A 9,567-nucleotide genomic window follows, 5' to 3' on the forward strand; every position below is an offset into this window, starting at 1 on the left:
TGCGTTTGTGAGGGAGAGAGGAGAGCGTGTGTTGGTAGGTGTGTGAGAGAGGGAAACACACGCAGACACAGAGCTCCACACTCCAGCGGGGCCCCTCTGTGCTTGCCTGGCACTGGCAGTGTGCCTGGGTGTGATGCCGGCTGTCCATCCTTTACAAGTAATACACATTCTCCGTCTATTTTGTTCCTTTTGCCTCCTCTCTGTGTCTCTCTGAAGGTCTGAAGGTCTCTCTCTGTTGAGTGCTTCCCTGGTGTGTGTTGGTTGTTGGAGCCTTGGGAGCATTTGGTGGTGTATCTGCCTTTGTGTATATTTCTATAAATGGGTAAGAATATGTCACTCATTGTGTGGTAAGGGAGACATCTAGTTTATAATTCTTTTTCATGCTACCTGTGGTATCGCAATTTATAATAAGTAATATATATATGTATATATATATATATATATATATATATTGCCTTTGTCCCCATTCCTGGCGCAGAGCTCCTAAAACCTTGGAGTTTCCTAAGTGGTGAAAGGGATAAAGATGTCTTTTGTTATGTTAATGAGGCAACTTTTTGATAGCCCCTAGGTAACTTAAGGGTGGGGCCTGGTTGTCAGAAGAACCAGCCTTGTGATTAGAGGATTGGAACTTTCGGTCCCCCCTCTGATCTCCTGGGAGGGGAGCGGGGCTGGAGGTTGAATTGACCACCAATGGTCAGTAGTTTAGTCAATCATGCCTTTGTAATGAAGACTCCATAGAAACCCAAAGGATAGGGCTTTAGAGAACTTCCGGGTTGGTGAACACGTGGAGGTGGGGGGAGAGTGGCAGCTTAGAAAGGGCATGGAAGCTCTGCGCCCCTTACTGCATACCTCGCCCTATGTACCTTTTCATCTGACTGTGCCCCTGTATTCTTTGTAATATCCTTTATAATAAACTCCTAAAAGTAAGTAAACGTTTCTCTGAGTTCTGTGAGCAGCTCTAAGCAAATTAGTGGAACCCATAGAGGGGATCGTGGGAACCTTCAATATATAGGTGGCTGGTAGAAGCACAGGTAACAGCCCGGAGTTGCAATTGGCAGCTGACGTGTGTGTGGTGGGTGGAGTTGGAGCGAGGGGGAGGTGGGGGGGGGAGGGGCAGCCTTGCGGAACTGAGTCCTTGGCCTGTAAGATCTGTGAACTTATCCCCAGATAGGTAGTGCCAGAACTGAGTTAACTGCTTAGTGGTGTTGAAAAACACATTTTGTTAAAGGGAAGTTGAGGGCACTTAAATAATGTATCAAATTTTGTATATCTCTTATCTGTATTTTGAAAAGATAATAGACTATTGTATAGATAAAATATCAGGCTATCTTTCAATGGAAAGTAAATATGCCTAGGTATGGAGAAGACTGAATTATTTGAGATGTTCTATTAAAACGTCTCTAGGCCCAGAGGGAATTAAAATAGGCGGGAATGTAAAGACTTATTTTAAAGACCTGTTTCCTGGTTTTGGTAATCAGGATTGTAGAAGCTAGAAAATATGCCTTTGGCTATCACAAATTAGAAAGAAAATGAATTTGGTTTATTTCCTTTCTTAAAAGCCTTTAAAACCCCAGAGGAAAGTATTTAATATTTTATATATATATATAATCAGAAACAAATGTCACCATGGGAACCCAAAAGCATTCCCTGTTGGACCTCATTGCTTTCTTCTAATGACATTCCTGAAATTTTGCTTTGACTCTTAGTAGTGTTTCTTATAAAAAATGACCTTATATATATATTTAAAACAAAACTTTAGGATTATGTATGTGGCACAGAGAATATCCGCTTTTTACTGCCAACTCTGTGGAGCTTAAGGCACATTTTGAAGTTCACCCTCTTTTGGCTTGTAGCTGTTAACTTGGTAAATCGAGCGGCTATGCACTCTTCAATCAGGTTACAGGGTGAACAGAAACTCCTTCTATACTTGAGGACTCAGAAGGCATAGAATTTATATATCTGGCCAGGAAAAAAAGAATAATACAGAATTTAGCTTTGTTCAACTTAGGGGACAAGTCTTACTTAAGTGCTTTAGAACATACTGTCTGGCCTTTTGGAAAGTCAGGCTTCTCGATTCTTTGAGAAGTGTATTCATTCATTCAGTTATTTAGCAGATATTTATTGAACACCTCTAGGCATTAGGCCCAGGTCTAGGTCCCTCCTCTCACGTAGCTTCCATTTAATTTTCTTTTGAGTTCTATTCTGCTTTCCCTGGCAAAAGCCAAGAACTTTCACCAAAAGGTGGCCAGAATCCTCTGATTCCTGCCTAGGACTGATGTCAGAACCTCTTCATTTTCTTATTTTATTTAGTGCTTGGGTTTCCTCTTTGAACTGTTATTCATTTGTTTATAGAGACTTTAGTCTTTCCTGAAGATTTAGAGAATCACCTCTTATTAAAAAACCCAGTAGTAGCATTTTATACAAAAGACATTATTCAGGTTACATCACAGATAACATACTTTCAAGTGTGTCTTATGAGAGGGGAGGACTGTTTTCCCTCTGTTGCATACTATGAATAATAAATATATAAAGCTATTACTTCCCGTTTCCCATGGGAAATATAAGATTCTTATTACCTAGGCAACTATAATGTGTTGGTCTCAAATTGTATGCAGTTTAGTTGTGATTTTATTAGTGTATTTACCTTGTGTTTTCCCAGGAATTAATGAGTGGCAAAAAACAGACTCATTTCTCAGGAGTGGCCTGTGTAGTGCAAAGGTGTCTTGTGCAGTTGCTGTGGGAACTCTCTCACTTTCACACCTTTAATATCTTATTTTTAACGTTCTTCCACTCTTATGTGTACAACTTTCCAGAGAGAAAAGTTAACAAATCAGAGTGATCTGTACTCATTTAGTAATATAATATTAGAAACAAATGCAGTTATTTGTAGAAACTGCGCCAAACTTCATTTTTCAGTTTAATTTTTGACATACTATGATGTTATTATATGCTTCCTGTGCTTTAATTTTTGCCTCTCATTTTTTTTAAAAAATCTGTTTCCTTCCCGTTTAGCAGAGCCTTTGGTATGGGGAATAATTTTTGAGATGTTTGAAATCTTAACTAAAATCCCAGGAAAAACTATGGTTTCTGGACAACATGTGAATTTAAAGGAAAAGGAACTTATTGGAGAACACTCACTTCCTTTATCATTCCTTTATTTTAAGGAAGCTATATCAGAAGCATGGTGAACCAATGCTTTCTCAATGTTCTCTAGCCATTCCAGAGAGTCCATTCTGATTGGGAGAAGGAAAAATTTACCTTTCTTCTTGGAATTAATTTCTATTCTCTCTTTTGTTAAAGAACAAAATTCAACTGAATAAATTTTAAAGATCTTATTGGTTTTATTCAGCCATTCATGAATTAGGCAGCATCCAATCTAGCAGATAGAAAGGAACTCCAAAGAAGTGTACAACTTAACAGGGTTTTATAGACCAAAGTGAGCAGGAACAGGAAAGTTATACTGGGCATTCGCTGATTGGTTAATGCTGGGTTATCCCCTTATATGGAGCAAAGGAAGTCTTGGGGCCTGGTGAGGTAACTTGTGCTGGGCAGGCAAGGGCTGATCAGTTGACCTAGGCCTTCCTTCTCTGAGGCTCGAAATTTAGTTAAGTTTTGGTTTGTCGATGTGGTGTTTAGCATGAGTGACTTCATCTTGAGCCTAATCTGTTTACCTTAACTGTTTTATTCTCTTTTTCTGGTGTGACTTCTTTGCATCCACATGTACTACTGAGTTCTCTCCTTATAGTAGGAATGTAGATTAAGAATTGTGTTTTCACTGAAAAAAAAAAAAAAAAAGAGTTGAGAAGGTTATTCAAACTCACTAGTAGAGAAAAAAATGGAAAAGTAAACAATTATAAAGTACTACTTAATATATGTTAGCAATTTTTAAAGTGTTGAACAAAACCTAATATGGACAAGCCTTAGAGAAATGGTTAAACTCAACTACTGCTAGTAGCACTGCAAACTGATGGCATTCTTTTGGTGGTACATATTCAGAACCATAAAAATATTCATACTCTTTGGCCACTAACTGCAGACCTAGAAAAAAATTCAAAAGAGGTTAAAAAAAAAACAAAACTGTTTGGTGTTCAAGGCAAAACTATAGTGAAAAGTTGAAAGAAGCCTAAATGCTCTCCAGTAGGGACATGTCTGAGTAAACTATGGAATTCCAACACAATTAAATGTATAAGGCCTGGAAATAGTAATGATAAAGATTTTATATCAATGTGATAAACACATTTAATATGATGTTAAGTGGAAAAGTGCAGCCTGACAGTAGCAGAGCCACTTAGCCCGTATCTCAGGAGCTGGGAAGATAAAAAGTGTAATACGGAACTTAATTCTGTTCAATTTAGGGAATAAGTCTGACAGAAGTGAAATTATGTGAACATATAGATCAAATTTGGAAGAGAAATTTTAAAAATGTTTTCTGGGTTGTGTGTTTCCTAGTAAAATTAATTTTAACGTTGTAATTTAAAAATAATCATTTTTAAAGATCTGTTTCTGTTTTCTTTGTAAAATTGAATGGCTGGCACGCAAAGCCTGGTTGCCTCAACTTCATAGCTGAAAGTTGTTACCTTTTGTTGAATAATTTAGTTGTTGAATGGGTTTGGATCTTTTATTCATGCTGTTCTCAATAATTTAGAATCTTAAGTTGGAAGGAATCTAAGAAGCATTTTAGAACAACCTCCCACCAGTATAGGGATCCCTTCTATAACATTCCTGACAGACGGTCACCCTCCTTCTGTTTGAAGGCTTCCAACTATGGGAAACTCACTACTTCATGATGCCACCTGTTCAATTACTGGATATCTCTAGTTGTTAGAAAGTTCTTAACAGCTACTGAGTTGAATCTGTATCCTTGTCTCCTCTGCCTACTGGTCCTAATTCTTTCCTGAAGTACAAGAGAACTGATAAATCTTTTTTTTTTTTCCCCTCAAGACAGTCTTTTGAATGTTTTTTAAAAGGCAGTTTTTGTCTTCTCTTAGCCTTTATTCTTTCAGCTGTTATTTATGGATAGATGTAGAATTTGTAGATTTTGCCATTTATTATCTGTACCTACTTCTTATGTTAACAGTACCTCAGCTTTTTTATTGATTCAACTCTCTCCCACTCTGTCTGTGATTTCAGTGAAGATGACGCTATTCCTGGATCCAGGAGTGGAGAATAACACCTTTACTAAGTAAGTCAAATGCATTTCACCCTTCCTACCTCCCATGGCTATAGTGACTGATTTGAGGATGTGCACATGGCCCAAATCAGGACCGTCAGGGCCAGTGAAACTCAATTCTGGGATTTTTGTTTGTACTGTAGAAAAAGCAAAGTCTTGTCTACAGGATTGGTGTGTGGTGATATGAGCTTGGAACTACAGGAGAACCATCTTATAAGGGCCTGAGAATGAAGTCTGTCCAGCAGAATGCATGACTAAGAGATGAGCTTTTTGTGGTACGCAGGCCTCTCACTGTTGTGGCCTCTCCCGTTGCGGAACACAGGCTCCGGACGCGCAGGCTCAGCGGCCATGGCTCACGGGCCCAGCCGCTCCGCGGCATGTGGGATCTTCCCGGACCGGGTCACGAACCTGTGTCTCCTGCATTGGCAGGCGGACTCTCAACCACTGCGCCACCAGGGAAGCCCTTGGGTTGGCTTTTTATCACTTACTAAAGAAGTTAGAATGATACAAGCTCTAAACTAGGGTACAGAGGAAATGAAGTAGTTCTGCTACTATCAGACTGCAGAAATGAGGGCAGTTCATTTAAAGTCTCTGGTACTGAATTGCATCATCAGTAAAATGAACAAGTTTAACTGGACAATTTGAAAAACCTCCTCCTCCTTTAAACTTCTATGATTTCTGTATGACTTTTCCTCTAGATCTAACCTGAGTGTCTTGGCTGCTGTCATTTGCTTTTATTCCAATTGGTCAAGTTGTTCTTCTCGGAGGGGTTAACTCTCAAAAGCAAAAGGATAGAAAGAATTTTCCTATGCTGCATCTTTTTTTAATCACTCATGTTTAAATTATTTTCCCTATTCCCTACCCCTCAATCTTTTAAAATGTTTTAATGAACATATAAATTGTCCTAATATGATTCTAAGACATCTATAATTTTAAGACTTTGTCATGAAATAACTCCCTTTACTCAGTGAAAATTAGGTCTATTACCCTTTTGTCTCTAACTTTTCATTTTGAAAAATTTCAAACCTTCAGAAAAATTGCAAGAATAGTGCAATGAACACCAGCAGAGCTTTTACCTAGATTGGCCTGTTGTTGATATTTTTCTGTATTTGCTTTCCTGTGTGTCTTTTCCTAAATAAATCTATTATTCTTAATGTGTCTTTAAAACAGTATGTATTAAGAAAAGTAAGGACTTCTAAGAGGATTCCTGGAACCATTTAGAAGGATCTGGAAAAGTAGAGTTTGTACAGGGTAGGGACTAACAATTCAGAGTCTTCACTTTTCCTGAATTTCAATCCTGGCTCTCTCTAATCGTCAGTTCTCACATTTGTGAAATATGGGTATTATTGGCACCTATTAATTAGTATTAATTAATTAGTATTACTATTAAATACATTGATTAGTATTATTATGTGAGTAGAGCTCACATGAGATGTTTGTGATTTTTCATTGCTTGTGGGAAACCATAGTTATCTGTGCTCTGCTAATGACGTTGGACCTTGAGTTTCCTCACATGGGAAATAAATTTGTGGTTGGTTCAAAAGGGAATGCAAAGCGCTGAAACGGAAATGAAAGAATATGTGTTTTTGGCTGGGCAAGAAATTAGACCCCATGCTGAAAATTTCAAATAGCATCTGCCAGCAAGGTACTAGTGGAAGTAAAACTAGATAAGGGTAGCAGATGGGTTTATCTCATGTGCCAGTTACTCTTCATGGCTGCCTGGTACACTGTATAAGATAGCTTGTGAGAACTTTTTGGGAAAGAATAACTGCCATGGCACGGGAGATATGAGCACTGGCACAAGTGCCATGTATTTGCCCCTCCGATCTAGGTCTGAAAGACAAAGGAGGCAAGTTTCAGGGATGGGAAGTGAACTTGACAACTGGCTAGTAAATACATTTAAAACTGAGATTTTCTGCCCGTTCCTGTGAGCTGGAAGCTTCCCTCCAGCCAGGCTGCTGGCAGCCAGAGCCTGTCCCTTTTCCTCTTGCACCCAGAGGAGTGTTTGCACTCTTAACCAGAGCTCACAGGGCGTCTGCGGAAATTACATCCTACTGCATCCTTGACTTTCCTGGTGCGGTGCCACCTTGGTGCCACAGTCCCTAATTATTAGGATGAAACCCGTTCCGAGAAGCAGCATCTGCCCTCCCACCCTGTCCTCCCTGTGGGTGTGGGGGCAGCATCAGTGTTTGGACACCAAGCAAGGACCTGTGCTGTGTCTCCAAAGGCAGTCTGTTCAGGGATGGAGGTCAACCCAGAGTAAGGACTTGAGTAATTGGGGGCCCACATTAGAAGACCCTGAGCCTGGAGGAGAACCAAGGTGGCGGAGTAGAAGGCCGTGCTCTCAGTCCCTCTTGCGAGAACACCAGAATCACAACTAACTGTTGAACAATCATCCACAGGAAGACACTGGAACTCACCAAAAAAGATACCCCGCATCCAAAGACAAAGGAGAAGCCACAATGAGAAGATAGGAGGGGTGCATCACAGTAAAATCAAATCCCATAACTGGCGGGTGGGTGACTCACAGAACAATTATACCACAGAAGTCCACCCACTGGAGTGAAGGTTCTGAGCCCCATGCCAGGATTTCCAACCTGGTTGTCCAGCAATGGGAGGAGGAATTCCTAGAGAATCAGACTTTGAAGCCTAGTGGGAATTGATTGCAGGACTCTGACAGGGCTGGGGGAAACAGAGACTCCACTCTTGGAGGGCACACACAAAGTAATGTGCGGGGGAAGGAGCCCAGGGGAAGGAGCAGTGACTCCAGGGGAGACTGAACCAGACCTACCTGCTAGTGTTGAAGGGTCTCCTGTAGAGGCGGGTGGTGGCTGTGGCTCACTGTGAGGACAAGGACACTGGCAGCAGAAATTCTGGGAAGTACTCCTTGGCGTGAGCCCTCCCAGAGTCTACCATTAGCCCAACCAAAGAGCCCAGCTAGGCTCCAGTGTTGGGTTGCCTCAGGCCAAACAACCAACAGGGAGGGAACCCAGCCCCACCCATCAGCAGACAAGCAGATTAAAGCTTTACTGAGCTCTGCCCACCAGAGTAACACCCACCACCAGTCCCTCCATCAGGAAACGTGCTCAATCCTCTTAGATAGCCTCATCCACCAGAGGGCAGACAGCAGAAGCAAGAAGAACTACAATCCTGCAGCCTGTGGAACAAAAACCACATTCACAGGAAGATAGACAAGATGAAAAAGCAGAGGGCTATGTACCAGATGAATGAACAAGATAAAACCCCAGAAAAACAACTAAATGAAATGGAGATAGGCAACCTTCCAGAAAAATAATTCAGAATACTGATAGTGAAGATGATCCAAGACCCTGGACAAAGAATGGAGGCAAAGATCGAGAAGATGCAAGAAATGTTTAACAAAGACCTAGAAGAATTAAAGTACAAACAATTAAAGTACAAACAAACAGAGATGAACACTACAATAACTGAAATTAAAACTACACTGGAAGGAATCAATAGCAGAATAACTGAGGCAGAAGAATGGATAAGTGACCTGGAAGACAGAATGGTGGAATTCACTGCTGTGGAACAGAATAAAGAAAAAAAGAATGAAAAGAAATGAAGACAGCCTAAGAGACATCTAGGACAACATTAAACACAACAACATTCACATTATAGGGGTCGCAGAAGGAGAAGAGAGAGAGAAAGGACCCGAGAAAATATTTGAAGAGATTATAGTCGAAAACTTCCCTAACATGGGAAAGGAAATAGCTATGCAAGTCCAGGAAGCACAGAGAGTCCCATACAGGATAAACCCAAGGAGAAACACGCCGAGACACATAGAAATTAAACTGGCAAAAATTAAAGACAAAGAAAAATTCTTGAAAGCAGCAAGGGAAAAATGACAAATAACATACAAAGGGCTTCCTGTTCTGATGGACGCTCCGGCAGTAACAATGATCGGGGACATCCTGCTGTTTGGGATGCTGTTGATGAACGCTGGGGCAGTGCTCAACTTTAAGCTGAAAAAGAAGGACACGCAAGGCTTTGAGGAGGAGTCGAGGGAGCCCAGCACAGGTGACAACATCCAGGAGTTCTTGCTGAGCCTCAGATATTTTCGAACCTTCATTGCCCTATGGAATGTCTTCATGATGTTCTGCATGATCGTGCTCTTTGGCTCCTGAGCTCCAGGTACAGAACCGGAAACACACCTTCACAGAGTGTCTCTTCCTCCATCCTGACGACTTCAAGAATGTTTCTGACCAGAAAAGCAGTGACCTTCCCAGAAAGTCCAAGCTTGTGGTGGGTGGAAAAAATGTTTGCCAAGATGAACACAGTTTCCCAGCCACGTCACTGTTGTCTTTTCAAAGATATTTTCATTTTGACCTCTGCCTTGAAATGCTGTCTACTTAAAAGAGTTTGAAGGGTGTTTATGT

At 40.8% G+C, this 9,567-nt stretch overlaps 1 protein-coding gene across 1 annotated transcript; it reads left to right on the top strand.

Annotated features, from left to right (window-relative positions):
- Positions 1–9,066: 9,066 nt before the first annotated feature.
- Positions 9,067–9,334, top strand: LOC309960785 (small integral membrane protein 7-like; the record flags this gene model as incomplete). Its single annotated transcript, XM_082837713.1, has 1 exon — positions 9,067–9,334. The coding sequence occupies one exon, from the start codon at positions 9,067–9,069 to the stop codon at positions 9,313–9,315; it is 249 nt and encodes an 82-aa protein (XP_082693839.1). The 3' UTR covers positions 9,316–9,334.
- Between the last annotated feature and the right edge of the window lie 233 nt (positions 9,335–9,567).

Source organism: Leucopleurus acutus, assembly GCF_964270905.1.
Source record: "Leucopleurus acutus genome assembly, chromosome: 4".
Classification (NCBI taxonomy): domain Eukaryota; kingdom Metazoa; phylum Chordata; class Mammalia; order Artiodactyla; family Delphinidae; genus Leucopleurus; species Leucopleurus acutus.